General features: G+C 41.6%; 1 protein-coding gene across 1 annotated transcript in view; it reads left to right on the plus strand.

The window, feature by feature from the left end:
- Positions 1 to 16420, plus strand: part of ECHDC3 (enoyl-CoA hydratase domain containing 3) — a 35774-nt gene extending 19354 nt beyond the window's left edge. Inside the window, exons 2-5 of the mRNA XM_073619486.1 lie at positions 6318 to 6439; positions 9209 to 9306; positions 13421 to 13621; positions 15961 to 16420. Of these exons, the coding sequence (XP_073475587.1) occupies positions 6318 to 6439; positions 9209 to 9306; positions 13421 to 13621; positions 15961 to 16272 (733 nt within the window). The 3' untranslated portion in view covers positions 16273 to 16420. The remainder of the gene's footprint in view (positions 1 to 6317; positions 6440 to 9208; positions 9307 to 13420; positions 13622 to 15960) is intronic.
- Positions 16421 to 17533: the final 1113 nt, after the last annotated feature.

The raw sequence follows: 17533 nt of genomic DNA on the forward strand, positions 1-17533 counted from the left end.
TGTGCAGCTTCATCAGTGCCCATCTGTGCCGCTTCATCAGTGCCCATCTGTGCCACTTCATCAGTGCCCATCTGTGCCACTTCATCAGTGCCCATCTGTGTAATCGGTGCACATCTGTGCAGCCTCATCAGTGCACATCTGTGCAGCCTCATTAGTACCGCCTCATCAGTGCACATCTGTTCCGCCTCATCAGTGCACATCTGTTCCACCTCATCAGTGCCCCTCTGTGCCACCTCATCAGTGCCCCTCTGTGCCACCTCAGTGCCCATCTGTGCTCATCAGTACCGCCTCATCAGTGCCGGCTTAGCACACACCTGTGAAGTCGAATCATCACCAGCAAGCATGTCCAAAAGAGTTTTTTCCGCAGAGGAGGCATACCAGATTCTTTCCCAGGCCGACGAGAGCAACGGGGAGCTCTCTTGTTCGGATTCCATTTCAAACTCCGATTCTGAGTCGGACGTCAATTATGAGCCAGTCCTCAGTAGTGGAACACTGAGTGACTCAGAGGAGGAAGAAATTCGGCCCGCCAAACGAAGGCGTTCTAGTGTGGAGGCAGTGGCATCCACCAGCACCGCAGTGCCTTCCACCAGCACCGCAGTGCCTTCCACCAGCACCGCAGTGCCTTCCACCAGCACCGCAGTACCTCCGCAAAAAAGGCCAAGGACCCATGCCAGCCTTCCCTATGCCCTTCAAAACCCCTTGTGGCTTTCTCCTAATTCAGGAGAAGCCAACATTCCCCCTTTCACTGCCCAGCCAGGAGTCCAGGTGGACACGGAAAATTTTTCCCCAATCAATTTTTTTGATTTAATTTTTACAGAGGACATGCTGTCAACAATTGTGGCCCAGTGCAACCTTTATGCACAGCAATTTATTCTAAATAACCCAACGTCCTATTATGCCCGTCCCTACGAGTGGAGAGACCTAACGGTGGAGGAGTTGAAGGTTTTTTTAGGCCTCACATTTGCTATGGGACTCACCAAAAAAAACACCTTGAATTCCTATTGGTCAACCCTCCCCATCCACCACATGCCAATCTTCTCCAAGGTAATGCCCAGAACCAGATACCAAATGATAATGAGGTTCCTTCATTTTAATGATAACACCCAGTGCCCTCCCCGAAATGACCCAAATTATGACAGGCTTTTCAAAATTCGGCCAATATTAAATTATTTTTCTGAATTATTCCCCCAGCTGTTTACCCCGGACCAACATATATGTGTGGATGAGTCCCTTGTGAAATTTAGTGGCAGGCTTAAAATTAAGCAATTTATCCCCAGCAAAAGGGCCCGCTATGGGGTGAAGGTGTACAAACTATGTGACCGAGTCACAGGGTACATGTATGCCTTCAAAGTGTACGAAGGGAAGGACACCCAGCTGCAACCCCCTAATTGCCCGGACTACTTGGGATCAAGCGGGAAAATTGTTTGGGACCTGATATACCCCCTACTGGAAAAAGGCTACCACCTGTACGTAGATAACTTCTACACATCTCTGCCCCTGTTCCACAACCTTCACCGGAAGAAGACGCCTGCATGTGGAACCATAAAAAGGAACCGGAAGGGCTTTCCTCAAAGTCTTGTCAATAAGAGGTTGAGGAAAGGAGAAACGGCAAGCCTGCGGAACAAGGAGATTTTGGCAGTGAAGTGGAGGGACAGAAGAGATGTCTATATGTTATCTTCAATACACAATGATACCTTCGTAGAAATCCCTAGAAGAAATGGCCCCATTCAAAAACCAAAATGCGTTTATGAATATAATTTGTACATGGGGGGAGTCGACTTCAATGACCAAATGATGGAACCATACCTTGTCACAAGACGGTCATACCATTGGTATAAGAAGGTCGCAATTTATTTTTTTCAATTGGCCATATACAACTCATATGTAATTTACCGTAACTCCACCCAAAACCCCAAACGCTTCCTTGGCTACCAAGAGGAAATTTACACCGCCCTTATATTCCCGAACGGCCCCCCAGAAACCATCCGATCTGATGTTCTTAGTCGACTCTCCGAGCGCCACTTTCCAGATAGACTCCCTCCCAGACCAACAGGCCAACGACGTCAAAAAAGATGTAAGGTGTGTACCAGAGCAGGAGTCAGAAGAGATACATCTTATTACTGTGCCCAATGCCCTTCCGAACCAGGCCTCTGCATAAGTGAATGCTTTCGCCGTTACCATACTTCACTAAATTATTAGTGAAGTATGGTAACATAATCCTCAGTTCCTGCCTTCACACACCTTCACACCCCTTATGCCACTACCTGCTCTGTAACTGACCCTGGCTTGTTATTTGACCACGCTTCTGCCTGCCGATTCTGTACTTACCGCTGCCTGATCTGGAACTGACCCTGGACTGTTATTCGACCATGCTTCTGCCTAACGATTCTGAACATAACGCTGCCTGATCTGGAACTGACCCTGGACTGTTATTCGACCATGCTTCTGCCTAACGATTCTGTACATACCTCTGCCTGATCTGGAACTGACCTTGGACTGTTTGACCATGATATTTGCCTGCCTCTTGGACTGATCTTGTACCCTGAAACTGGACTAGTGGGATTCAACACAGGGGTCTCACATATGTGAGGGGCTCCAGAATTGTTTTTCTGGATGAAGAAAACAATTTTTTTTGTTTTCTCATTCCTAGATTAGGGTCTGGAGACTCGGAGGCTTCAAAGAGATTTGGGTGGGAGAAGCCTCTACCCCTGTCCCCATTCTGTCCTGAATGAGGCCCTACTGCTGCCTGTAGGACTTACTGCCATTATGTCCCTGCCTGTCGCACTGACCACACCACATGGACCTGCCTACTACCAGGACCAATATTTATGGCACTTCTGACAATATCTCTGCCTGCACTAACCCTGGACTGTATATGGACAGTATCCCTGCCTGCTGCCTGGACAATTGTGTTTGCCGTTGCTGACCAAGTCCCTGCCTGCTGCCTGGACCAGTGCTATCCTCCTGTGTACAACTGCGCTACTACAACCACAGGTAATCTTTTGTTTACACTTTGCTTGTCCTGTATTTTGGGGTGTAATTCTTGGTATGTGCATGCTATGTGTTCCTGGAACACCTGACGGTGTTCCTTGCATGTTGGATCTCTGTATGTGGTCAGGCTGTGTAGAAGTCTGACACATGTGGTATCGCCATACTCAGGAGGTCATTTTGTGGGTGTTTCTATTGTCCTGGTGCTCCAGGGCCTTCAAAAGTGTAAAAGGTGGTTGAGAAATGAGATGTGTAATTTTTGCTCCTAGAACACCTGATGGTGCTCCCCTGCATGTTGGGCCTCTGTATGTGGCCAGGCAGTGAAAAAGTTCCACACATGTGGTATTGTAATACTCAGGAGGAGTAGCAGAATGTATTTTGGGGTGTCATTTTTGCTATCTAAATGCTATGTGTTGGAAATATCTTATAAACGTACAACTTTGTGTAAAAAAAAAAATGCGTTTTCATTTTTTTCCACATTTTCCAAAAACTTCTGGAAAAAAATGAACCATTCAAAAGTCTCATTATGCCTCATAGATTATACGTTGGGGTGTTAGCTTTCTAAAATGGGGTCATTTTGTGGGTGTTTCTATTGTCCTGATGCTCCAGGGCCTTCAAAAGTGTAATAGGTGGTTGAGAAATGAGATGTGTAATTTTTGCTCCTAGAACACCTGATGGTGCTCCCTGCATGTTGGGCCTCAGTATGTGGCCAAGCAGTGAAAAAGTCCCACACATGTGGTATTGTAATACTCAGGAGGAGTAGCAGAATGTATTTTGGGGTGTCATTTTTGCTATCTAAATGCTATGTGTTGGAAATATCTTATAAACATACAACTTTGTGTAAAAAAAAAATGCGTTTTAATTTTTTTCCACATTTTCCAAAAACTTCTAGAAAAAAATGAACCGTTCAAAAGACTCCTTAGGCCTCATAGATTATACGTTGGGGTGTTAGCTTTCCAAAATGGGGTCATTTTGTAGGTGTTTCCATTGTCCTGGTGCTCCAGGGCCTTCAAAAGTGTAATAGGTGGTTGAGAAATGAGATGTGTAATTTTTGCTCCTAGAACACCTGATGGTGCTCCCCTGCATGTTGGGCCTCTGTATGTGGCCAGGCAGTGAAAAAGTCCCACACATGTGGTATCGTAATACTCAGGAGGAATAGCAGAATGTATTTTGGGGTGTCATTTTTGCTATCTAAATGCTATGTGTTGGAAATATCTTATAAACTTACAACTTTGTGTAAAAAAAAAAATGCGTTTTCATTTTTTTCCACATTTTCCAAAAACTTCTGGAAAAAAATGAACCGTTCAAAAGACTCATTAGGCCTCATAGATTATACGTTGGGGTGTTAGCTTTCCAAAATGGGGTCATTTTGTGGGTGTTTCCATTGTCCTGGTGCTCCAGGGCCTTCAAAAGTGTAATAGGTGGTTGAGAAATTAGATGTGTAATTTTTGCTCCTAGAACACCTGATGGTGCTCCCCTGCATGTTGGGCCTCTGTATGTGGCCAGGCAGTGAAAAAGTCCCACACATGTGGTATCGTAATACTCAGGAGGAATAGCAGAATGTATTTTGGGGTGTCATTTTTGCTATCTAAATGCTATGTGTTGGAAATATCTTATAAACCTACAACTTTGTGTAAAAAAAAATGCGTTTTAATTTTTTTCCACATTTTCCAAAAACTTCTGGAAAAAAATGAACCGTTCAAAAGACTCATTAGGCCTCATAGATTATACGTTGGGGTGTTAGCTTTCCAAAATGGGGTCATTTTGTGGGTGTTTCCATTGTCCTGGTGCTCCAGGGCCTTCAAAAGTGTAATAGGTGGTTGAGAAATGAGATGTGTAATTTTTGCTCCTAGAACACCTGATGGTGCTCCCCTGCATGTTGGGCCTCTGTATGTGGCCAGGCAGTGAAAAAGTCCCACACATGTGGTATCGTAATACTCAGGAGGAATAGCAGAATGTATTTTGGGGTGTCATTTTTGCTATCTAAATGCTATGTGTTGGAAATATCTTATAAACGTACAACTTTGTGTAAAAAAAAAATGCGTTTTCATTTTTTTTCCACATTTTACAAAAACTTCTGGAAAAAAATGAACCGTGCAAAAGACTCATTAGGCCTCATAGATTATACGTTGGGGTGTTTGCTTTCCAAAATGGTGTCATTTTGTGGGTGTTTCCATTGTCCTGGTGCTCCAGGGCCTTCAAAAGTGTAATAGGTGGTTGAGAAATGAGATGTGTAATTTATGCTCCTAGAACACCTGATGGCGCTCCCTGCATGTTGGGCCTCTGTATGTGCCCAGGCAGTGAAAAAATCCCACACATGTGGTATCGTTATACTCAGGAGGAGTAGCAGAATGTGTTTTGGGGTGTCATTTGTGGTATGCACATGCCATGTGAGAGAAATAAGTTATTACAATGACAATTTTGTGAAAAAATAAAAATAAAAAAATAAAAATCTTAATATTGCAAAGAATTGTGGGAAAAAATTACAACTTCAAATAACTCACCATGCCTCTTACTAAATACCTTGAAATGTCTACTTTCCAAAAAGGGGTCATTTGGGGGGCATTTGTACTTTCCTGGCTTGTTAGGGTCTCAAGAAATGAGATAGGCCACCAGTAAATCAGATGTGATACATTTTTTATGATTTGCACCATAGCTTGTAGACTCTAAAACTTTCAAACAGACCAAATAATTTCTGCTAATTTTGGGTTATTTTTACCAAAGATATGTAGCAGTATAAATTGTGGCCAAAATTTATGAAGAAAAATTAACCATTTGCAAAATTTTATCACAGAAATTAAGAAAAATTCTTTTTTTTTCAAAATTTTTGGTCTTTTTTCATTTATAGCGCAAAAAATAAAAAACCCAGAGGTGATCAAATACCACCAAAAGAAAGCTCTATTTGTATGGAAAAAAGGACAAAAAAATCATTTGGGTAGAGTGTTGCATGACTGAGTAATTGTCATTCAAAGTGTGAGAGCACTGAAAGCTGAAAATTGGTCTGGACAGGAGGGGGGTTTAAGTGCCCAGTAAGCAAGTGGTTAAGGATTATTTTATTAAACATTAGAAAAGCCAAAAAGGAAGTGCAGAAAGCAGTAACTCGTAACAACAGGTTAGATTACTGGAGTCGGCTATTACACGAGTTCTCTTTACTGAGGGTTACATCATTTTGTACATCGTTCATCATCATTGCTGTTTGTCTTATTGTTTATCTTCTCTTTAGCCGAATGTGGAAGTCTTGGGTGGAGCTCTAATTTAAAGGACAGATGCAATTAATTTTCTTTTTTCCATTTGTAAATTGAGACTAAAATGAATGTTCTTCTATACAGGAAAATAACTATGAATAATCCACAGAAACGTAATGCCTTATCACTATCCATGCTGCAGTCCCTTCAGAAAGATATTTCATATGAAGTTGATGATATGAATTTAAGAGTCATTGTGATTGCAGGTATCTATATATTTAAATGTTTCATTTGTTTGAACCTTGTTAGTATACTTTTCCATTAAGGGATACAGCTTGATGATATTAAGCAACCTAGACGGTAGTATAAACCTAAGTCTCTTAACCCTCCTACCACTACCACCTAATGACAGTGGCAGTGGGGGTTTTTCACACACACACACACACCCGGCAGCTGCAGCCACCTGAAAAAGTGTGTAAACTTCACAAGCCAACTGTCGGCTCTCTATTGAAAGTGATCGAGCAGCTGTACAGCTAGCCAATTACTTTCTATGACCCCAAGAGTGTGCCCCCCAAGCATAAAACCTCCTTGCCATGCTATCCAGACTCTGCTGTCCCACCTGCGGGCCAGAGAACATCCATTCTCTGATCTTTCTCAGCTAGAATGAACCCAGAAGCGACATGTAAATCGGGATACACTCCATAAGGGTTAATTACATCTAAAAGTATGCGAACACTGCAACTTTTCCTAACAAAACCCTGAAAGTACATCACCTTGTTATAATGAACCAGTCACAGCCATTCATGATCAGTATGTAAAAGACATGGCCAAACAAACAGTTGTTTCTACAAAGCAGAAACAGGTATGAGTTTGCAACAAAGCTTGTGAAAATCCTTGCAATGTACATTGATCACTCAGAGGGGATTGGGTTTTTTTTTCCTCAACAAAAGTGGAGTTACTCTTTAACTATCAAGCTGTGTCCCTCAATGGACAATAGAGACCTATAACCTCCCTCTGTTACTGACATCAGTACTTGTTTCTTTTAGAAATGGTATATATTCTGATAACTTCTGGCTGATTAGTAGTGGTGGCGCATGAGAAACCAAGAGTGAAATACATACTCTGTCAAGTGAGAAGTTAAAGCTGAATTTCAGGGATTCAGATACTTTGTAAAAAAAAAAAAAAAAAAAAAAAAGCAGGCATAACATGAGTTAAGTCTAACGAGGTGCTTGCCACCTGTAGACTTTTCTCCATTATTCACATCTGACAGGTTTATTGTGCTCCAGGAAGATAACTTCTGAAGCTCCAACATTGCTCACTGTGGTCTCAGGTCCTTCAAGAGCAGAGTCACTGGAACTGCTATACATGCCCCTCCACTCCTTCTGGACATTCACAGAAGCCTTTGTCTTATGTGAATTCATTCATAAAAGACAAAGTCTTCTGTGAATAGACAGCTGAGAGAAGGCACAATTGTACCTGATCTGTGTGCTTCTTTCCTCTCAAAGCCAGAGTGTATCCTCTAAAAAACTGCAAAAAAACTGTCACATACAAGTGATAGAGAGAAGTCCCGAAGATGACCTGCATTTAATTGGATTTAACTCATAGTGGGTCTGCACTTTTTGAAAAGTTGCTGATTTCCTGAAATTCACCTTTAAGTTTTGCTTGCCACTGCTGTGTTAAAGCGGTTGTAAACCCATTCAAACCAGTTTCTTTAAAATTAATTAGTGCAGCCTATAGTACCATGTGCTCTGTCTTTATCGCTTCTTACCTGCTTGCTTTTTGGTGTAATTCTTCTGTTTCTTTTCAATGACGTGACCGGTGCATGCGCTGTTAGCCCTATTTTTCCAGCAAGCTTATGCTGTGTATATGCCAGGGCTGCGTCATTTCCTAATGTTGGTGTCAGCCCTGAGATCCCACAACACTCTTTCCGCATTGAGAAGCTGGGCAGCAGCAGGATTGGCTCCTTTTTGCTGGACACAGTTTCCATAGTAACCGGAAACGAAAACGAGGCTTGGCTGTGGAGAATAATGCGCATGCGCAGGATTATGGACACAGAGAAAGAGTGAGGGTGGAAATACATTACTGTTGGGTGCGGAAGAAAGGACTTATAATGGTGGCAGCTGCATACAAGCTGGAGTGTTCAGAAAAAGTTTATTGGCGCAAGTAAGAATGTTTTATTTGCATACTGTATGGGGCGAAATGAATATAAAAAAGCAACATGAAGTTGCATATTGCAGATTTGGAGTAAGATTGTCTGAGTTTACTACCGCTTTAACATAATGGTACACTCATACTATTCCTCTACCAAAACAAAATGAAAAGTTCTGGATGGAGTTATTATTTAAGCAGTAGGATGTATGAGCATTAAATTGTATGTGCAACCATTAGGAAGTAAAAAAGACTGGATCTTCACCATATGAGGAAGTTATAAAATAATTTGCCTGTTTGGTCCTCATACCACCACCAGCCAATCCATCTTTTTAGTATCTAAGAGGTTATCTGTAAGCGCAAGTACTTTTTAACCCCAAAATAGTCTATTAATAGTCCTAATAGTCTCCTAACTCCCAAGCACATGCCATACATAACACTAATCCAAAATGTGCCCTCTCTAAAAACACCACCATCAGCATACAGCATCTTAGTACAGAGAACTTCTGTAGACAACTGAGAAGTTTGCGTTGTACAATTGAATGGTAGGGGGGTTTATTTTTATGACAGGCTTAGAATTAAGTTTTTTTGTATAACATGTTCCTAGAAATGAGAGGCTCCCAAGACATACAGAATGATTTCACATTTGACATTTGGTGCCTTAGGCGTATTGTGTGTCATATTTTATTAACTGATATGCTCACTTAAGGCCTGTACCTGATCCTTGTGTAAAGTGTACCTGGCCTTCCGATTTTCAGTAACCTGAGAACAAAATGTTCCAATTGCAGCCATGTATAGATCAGAGATTGTGGAAAAAAATGTGATACGATATTGTTTTTAAGTTCTCACACAACCAAAAACATTTATTTTATGTGTCTGGTTTAAAGCTGAAGGCCCTGTCTTCTCTTCTGGACATAATCTGAAAGAGTTTACATCTGCACAAGGAAAAGCTTATCACACAGAAGTATTTAATGCTTGTGTCAAGGTAAACACTATCCTTTTATTTTATTCTGTATGAAGATAGATTTTTTTGCATTGTTTGATTGACGCTATTAGAAAATCTCTGTGACACTCATGGCCAAGTGCATCTTTAAAGGAGTTATAAAGGCAGAAGGTTCTTTATCTTAATGCATCTTATGCATTAGGATAAAAAATCTTCTGTGTGCAGTAGCCTCCCCAGCACCTCCTTATTATGTACCTGAGCCCCATCTCTGTCGAGCGATTTCCACAAATGTCTAAGCCGTCTGGGACACTCCTCCTGATTGGCTGAGACACAGCAGCAGCACCATTGGCTCCAGTGGCTGTAAATCAAAGTCAGTCAGCCAATCAGGGGAGAGAGGGGGCGGGGCGGGGCTCCGTGTCTGAATGGACGCACAGAGTTGTGACTCGGATCCAGTGTCCCCATAGGAAGCTGCTGACTGTGGGGCACTCGATAGGAGGGAGGGACCAGGAGCAGCAAAGAGGGACCCAAGAAGAAGAGGATCCAGGCTGCTCTGTACAAAACCAACTGCACAAAGGAGGTAAGTATAACATGTTTGTTATTTAAAAATAAAAAATAAGACTTTACAATCACTTTAACAACTTGAACTCTGGAAGGTTTTCCCCCCTTCATGACCAGGCCATTTTTTGCTGTGCAGCACTGTGCTGCTTTAACTGATAAAATTACGCTGTCATGCAACACTCTACACAAATTACATTTTTATTTAATTTTTTTTTTCACACAACTAGAGTTTTATTTTGGTGGTATATGATCACCACTGGGTTTTTTTTTTTTTGCTATATAAGCAAGAAAAGTCCGAAATTTTTGAAAAAAAAAGATGTTTACTACTTTCTTTTATAAAACTTATCCAATGAAATCAAATTTCTTTGTAAATTTGGGCCAAAATGTATTCTGCTACATGTCTTGGTAAAAATGGTATATATATTTGAAAACGGGTCAATCCTGAGGCCCTTAAAATGTCAGGACAATAAAAAATACCCCCCAAATGTCCCCTTTTTGGAAAGTAGACAATTCAAGGTATTTAGTAATAGGCAGCGGGAGTTTATTGAAATTGTAATATCTTTTTTTTTTTTTTTATTATTTTACTTTTTACATTCTGCCCCTAGTGTAGTACAGCATTGTTATATGACTGGTGTGGCAGTGATCAGGGATACTGACTGGTGACAGTAGGTTAAATAAATTATGTTTTTTATATTCAATATAAAAAAACATTTTTTTTTAATGACATACTTTCATCAGAGTAGTTCAGTGTCACCATAGCAACACCATGCTATTCTGGTGGTGGGGGGGGGTTAAATCAGGGATTTGGGGTTAAAGGTCAACTTTCAGATTTGTGCATATAATGGGTATGAGGTTTGGAGAATGTAACAGATATTAAACATGACGGTAAGCACTATAGTGGGCGATAACAACATTCTGCCGTTATGTAGCCTGTCTGCAAATTTGGAGTTTCATGCAGGAAGATCTCAGTTTATGTGGTAGACAGATCATTCAACTGTTCAGAGACCTAGTGGGCTTGGGGGTTGGGGCTTGAGGCTTGAGCCCAAGCCTTGGTGACATGTCCCTAAAGCTATTGTAGCCAATAAGGTGTATAGTGTAGAAAGGAATATGAAGATTATCTTCACCTGACTAGGCAAAGGAGGGTTAAAGTGAGGTGGAATGGGACACAATGGAAGACGGGATATTGCATATTTAAAAGCATTTTGTTGTGATGGTCTTGATTTTGATTATTAAAGTAGACCATGTGATACCCTACTTGTTCATATTTGGCTAAAGTATTGTTCATTATAGTTATGACAGTTTCCTTAAGCTTAGCTTGTTGGATAAGACCATATAAGTCAAGAGTGTAATACATGTATGAGTAACTTTATGGCATTGTTAGACACATTAGACGGGTGGAAGACCCAGCAGGTGGGTGGACAAATTAAGCAGGAGTCAAGTATGCAAACAAGTGTGGATAAGAGCAGATCCAGATTAAATGGAACAATGTTACCAGTGCCTAAGGCATCTCCAACTGCAGTGTGATATGTTAGAATAGAGGGGTTGTAAAAAGGCAGTGGGATGATACCAACGGTAGAGGATTTTGAATTGGTTGTCTTTTTAAACAGTACAAAGTTTTGACTCCATGTTGCCCCATTGCTCTATCATAAATTCTCTATTTAAAATAAGTTTCCATTTGTGCATGTAATGGTTATTTGTAGGCTCATCAGAAACAGCACAGGGATGTAGTGGGTAGCACTTTCACCTAGCAGCAAAAGGGTCACTGGTTCGAATCCCAACCACAACACTACCTGCCTGGAGTTTGCATGTTCTCCCTGTGCCTGCGTGGGTTTCCTCCGGGTACTCCGTTTTTCTCCCACACTCAAAAGACATGCTGGTAGGTTAATTGGCTCCTGTCTAAATTGGCCATAGTATGTATGAATGTGAGTTAGGGACTTTAGAATGTAAGCTCCTTGAGGGCAGGGACTGATGTGAATGTACAATATATATGTAAAAGTGCTGCGTAAATGCACTATATAGTTTGTGAATTCACGTGGCTCCTGTAATGCAAAACATTTCAAAAAGTGGGCAAGAATAGACAAAAACATTTACATGTATGATGTGTAACATTTGGAAATGTGTTTGTTCACAACTTTGAAGAATATATTTTCATTTAAAATGTATTTTTCCTCAGTTTCTCTCAGCATTCTTTCATTTTAATTTACATTTGATTGAATTTGTGTGTGTGTGTGTGTGTGTGTGTGTGTTAGGGAACTTACAAGTTACGTACAAACCTATGTGTAACTATTGAAAAGATAAATGCTTTTGATTTGTTCAGTCTTGCGTACACCTGTCATATGAGAATTACGTAGTCGTCCATTGCTGATCTTTCCTTTTGGGAATGGTAGTTTTTTGACTTCCATGCTGATACCAGTACATCAGTGTTTTCAAAGTCATTGATCTAGAACAAGCTTAGAGACAAGGAATCCTTACACTCATTTACAGCATCTTGGTTTCTGACTTAAATGTATCAAATGCAGGCACAGCCAGGGGCTAACATCTTCAGAAGGAAGCCAGCACTGGCAGTCTTTTTATATATATATTTTTTTTCTTGACGGGTATACTTTAATTAGGTAGGCTACCCTCTTGAAGGATTTTCGACTTTTAGCAGAAAAACATAAAAGCATCCCCTGGCAGCCATATGCAGCGATGTTTGACCTTTGATATTATGTTGCTGAAGACCCAGTTGAGCTTGTGTCACTCAACGTTTGTCAGCTTTGTGTGTGGGTTGTGAATAGAGTTAAAGGGGTTGTAAAGGTAATTTTTTTTTTCTTTAAAAATAACAAACATGTTATACTTACCTTCACTGTGCAGCTCGTTCTGCACAGAGTGGCCCCGAACCTGCTTTTCTGGGGTCCCTCGGCGGCTGTCTCAGCTCCTCCCCGCAATAACGACCCACCTTAATGCGAGCTCCCTCGCATGGTGGTTCATTATTGCGGGCGGGCTCCCGTGATACAGCCGGCGGCTATAGCCGCTCGCTGTATCACTCGGCCCCGCCCCCCAGCGCGCTGCGTCATTGGATGTGATTGACAGCAGCGCGAGCCAATGGCTGCGCTGCTTTCAATCCATCCACTATAGCCAATCAGCGACCAGGCTGATCGGCTGAATGGAGGACGGGAACGAGCAGGCGAGTTTTTGAGGTGTCAGGTAAGTAAAACGGGGGGGCTGGGGGCGGCGGTATTATCAAAAGTTTTTTCACCTTAATGCATAGAATGCATTAAGGTGAAAAAATGTATACCTTTACAACCCCTTTAAGAGCTCCAGGGCACAGGGTACTTTTATGTAACTCATAAGATGCAGTGAAAATTGATTTTTCCCTTTAAGACTTCAGTTTTGGGTTTATTGGATAATGTGCTTGAATTGTTCTTAAAGTTTGGGGTTTTTGACTTTTTATTATGGGAAAGGTCATGTCAAGAAATGTTAGTGTTACATGTGTTTTTACTAATTGAAATCAACATTAAGTAAGCCTGTACATAAATCACAAGATCTTTTCTGCTTTCCGTTTTGGTAAACCATATACTGTATTTGAGTGGTTAATAAAGATTGTTGTTGTTTGCAGCTTATGAAAACAATCCAGACCATTCCAGTTCCTGTTATAGCTCAAGTTAATGGATTGGCTACAGCCGCAGGATGCCAGCTTGTTGCCAGCTGTGACATAGCTGTGGCATCTGACAGATCCAAGTTTGCTACACCTGGTGTGAATGTTGGACTTTTCTGCTCCACTCCTGCTGTTGCTTTGGGAAGAGCCGTGCCAAGAAAGGTTAGCATTCATCTATTTTTATTATTGCTGGTTTAAAACCACAAAAAGCAAGCCAGCCCAGGCTTGCTTTATTCCTGTGGTTTTTATCATCCAAAATGTCTACTATGTATATGAAGACTGTGCATTATCGGTGTGGAAAAAAATAGCAGATTGCTTGTGCACTGCCGCTGTCTTGTTGTGACCTGATCCACAAATAAGCATCCAATTGTAGTCCCTCTTCCTTACTGGATTTTGACTGTTTAACAAATAAGCACACTTTCTGCTAGACTTCATGGGGTTTTGTATATATAGAAATTCCATGTGCAGCAAGACTAAATACTGCAGTGTACTAGAATGTTATTCTTAAGTGCCCTGAAAATAAATGATTTGGCTCTGCTATACGGTAAAATTCAATCACATTGTTACAGTGTGCAGTGACTGGAGTATTTATGCACTGGAAGAATGACCGTCGCCGCTAGGACACACAGAACACATTTTTTTTCTATGTGTCCTATTCACACTGCAAAGCAGCCCACGGCTGTTCTGCAGTAAACTGAGATAAAAAGCAGGCATTGTGCAGTGCACTGGACAGGATCATATGTCACTGTACATCATTGCAGCACACTTCGTTGCTGTACAGTGACATGAATGAAGTGTCACTTTTGTGTACTTTAAATAAAGTTTGTTCAAAAAAGAAAGTGAGTTGTGTGATGCGCTGAATCATGCACCCTACCGGAACCTACAGCTGCCGCAACAGAAAACTGCTGCGAATCCACCCCTCAGGTGCAGAAGCCCAATCACTGCTAAATGTACCCTATAGACATACTGTAGTTGATTAAAACTGAAGTTCATGATTTAAAAAAACACACATACTCGCCTATATGGCTGCAGCATCGATCCATTGCTGCAACTGTCCCCCACTGGGTTCTAAGCCTGAGAACTGAGTGATTACCTGACCGCTGATCACTCAGTTCTCTGTCTCCACTAAGTAGAGAGCGGTGACAGTCAGTCACTGCTCTATGCTCTTCCCCTTCAGCTTTCACTGGAGCATCAGGCCCTCGAAGGGGCAGGAGCGGCTTAGTAGTGCACTGAGAGGCTGAGCTAGCTACCGGTCAGGGAACTGGGTAGATCCTGATAATATCGTTGGGATCCCTGCAGAACCTGGATCGGCTGATTCTGGATCACAGGATTACACAAGTAAATGCACTCCTGTGACCCAGAAGAAAAGTATGACAAAAAAGCTTTGGACATACTTCTCTTTTAAAACCCTTGATTTCAGCTAGGTTGGGTGACAGTTTAATACATCAATATACCAGCACGCACTACCCTCATATTCTAATTGAAATAGTTAACTCACTGGCTGAATTTTTTTTTCTACTTATTGCATCTTCTTTCCAGATAATCCCAGAATCAAGGGCGTCTGCCGTTCATCTTCGCTATGTGCAGTGCTGATCCCCGAAGGGGCCACTGACAATATACCCAGGTCTTCCACACGGTACAGAGGCTACCAGACACAAGCACAGTTCCATGCACACTGACAATTCAGGCTCAGTCTAGGGGATGTCTTTTTAGAATTTGTTGCTAAATAATTTTAACAGGAGAGGGATCAGGATACTCCAAACGATAGCAAAAAAATAATAGGAACACAGCTTCTCATCAAGCTTCTCTAAACTGCAGTCACGCATAAAAACCCCAAATCAGGTCCTACTCGCACTATCCCATGAGCTGACCACCGTCCTGCTTCCACCAGGAGATGCTCTGTGAGGGAAATAAAAGATCCTCCTCCAGACCAGGACTTCAGAATGGTGCCTTCCAACAATAATCCCTTAGTCTTACCAGGACCCTCAGCCCAGCACCCGCTGAGGCCCATTGCTTGTCTCACTAGCTGTCTTCCAGGGGTAACAGCCCCAGGGAAACTGGAACACTCCCTGGAGAGGAATGAACACTCTGGAAAGGCTTCCCAAACATGAATCACCTCCCCAGCCACCTTCTGTATGCATCCTTCCAGGGATTGACTGAGGCATGATAAATATTCATACTGGATATTTGACACTCCCTGCTCTGTATTCTGGACACGCCTTCAAGAAACAGCTAGGGAAAATCAAACACCCAGCTGGGAATCCCGGACAAAAACAATGAATTGCTGTACAATGAATTACAGTGAAGCCAAAAACTAAATTTAGCCTAGCAGCCTAACTAGAGAAGGGTGCTAGGGATGTAAAAATGCATACTTGGACAACAGAAGCCTGCACATCCATCTAACGTTTTGTGGTTTGTTTCATTTACATTATACTGATTGTTAGATTGTTGCAGTGGAGAGACTTTTTCCACTTTTTCTTCACACTTGTTTAATCTTTCAGGTTGCCTTGGAAATGCTGTTTACAGGTGAACCAATATCAGCCAATGAAGCTTTAATGCATGGCCTTGTCAGTAAAGTGGTGCCTGAAGAGAACCTAGAAACTGAAACAATGAGGATCGCTAGCAAAATTTGCAAGGCCAGCCGTTCTGTAGTTGCACTGGGAAAAGCTACTTTTTATAAGCAAATTTCACAAAGCCTAGAAGAGGCGTATGAGCTTACGTCACAAGTCATGCTTGAAAACCTTGACCTAAAGGATGGCCAAGAAGGAATAGAGGCCTTCACACAAAAAAGGAAGCCAGTGTGGACTAATTAATATTGCCATAATTATTTAAACAAAAATACACTGAACTATCTATTATCTCTAAATAACACAATGTTTGATAACAAGAAAATGACATTAGTTCAAACAATTTACCTGTGATCTTAAAACACTATTAAAGTTGATGAAAAAATGTATAAAATATAGGCTGCGATGTGGAGATTTGTTGCCCTATGAAGTTCTTTTTCTTCGTAAAGCAGAGCAGAGAGTTCTGGAGGAGAGATGGTCAAGTCGCATGATTGGGCTTTCCTCACAACTTTTTTTTTTTTAATTTTAAATTTCATTTTCACTACTCATACAGGTACAGTGAGGGGAAAAAGTATTTGATCCCCCGCTGATTTTGTACATTTGCCCAATGACAAAGAATTGATCAGTATATAATTTTAATGGTAGGTTTATTTTAACAGTGAGAGAATAACCACAAAAAATATCCAGAAAAACGCATTTCAAAAAAGTTATAAATTGATTTGCATTTTAATGAGTGAAATAAGTATTTTATCCCCCATCAATCATCAAGATTTCTGGTTCCCAGGTGATTTCAATCCAGGTAACGAGCTGAGATTAGGAACACTCTCTTAAAGGGAGTGCTCCTAATCTCAGCGTGTTACCTGTATAAAAGACACCTGTCCACAGAAGCAATGAATCCAATTCCAATCTCTCCACCATGGCCAAAACCAAAGAGCTGTCCAAGGATGTCAGGGACAAGATTGTAGACCTACAGAAGGCTGGAATGGGCTACAAGACCATCGCTAAGCAGTTTGGTGAGAGGGTGACAACAGTTGGTTCGATTATTCGCAAATGGAAAAAACACAAAATAACTATCAATCTCCCTCAGTCTGGGGCTCCATGCAAGAGCTCACCTCATGGAGTTTCAATGGTAATGAGAACGGTGAGGAATCAGCTCAGAACTACATGGGAGAATCTTGTCAATGATCTTAAGGCAGCTGGGACTATAGTCACCAGGAAAACAATTGGTAACATACTACCCCGCGAAGGACTGAAATCATGCAGCCTCCACAAGGTCCCCCTGCTCAAGAAAGCAAACTTCAGACAGGCCTGTACATGTGCTAACAAACATCTGAATGATTCAGAGGAGAACTGGATGAAAGTGTTGTGGTCAGATAAGACCAAAATCAAGGTCTTTGGCATCAGCTTAACTCGCTGTGTTTGGTGGAGGAGGAATGCTGCCAATGACCCCAAGAACACCATCCCCACCATCAAACTTGGGGGTGGAAACATGCTTTGGAGGTTTTTT

Source organism: Aquarana catesbeiana, linkage group LG03 (assembly GCF_042186555.1).
Source record: "Aquarana catesbeiana isolate 2022-GZ linkage group LG03, ASM4218655v1, whole genome shotgun sequence".
Classification (NCBI taxonomy): Eukaryota; Metazoa; Chordata; class Amphibia; order Anura; family Ranidae; genus Aquarana; species Aquarana catesbeiana.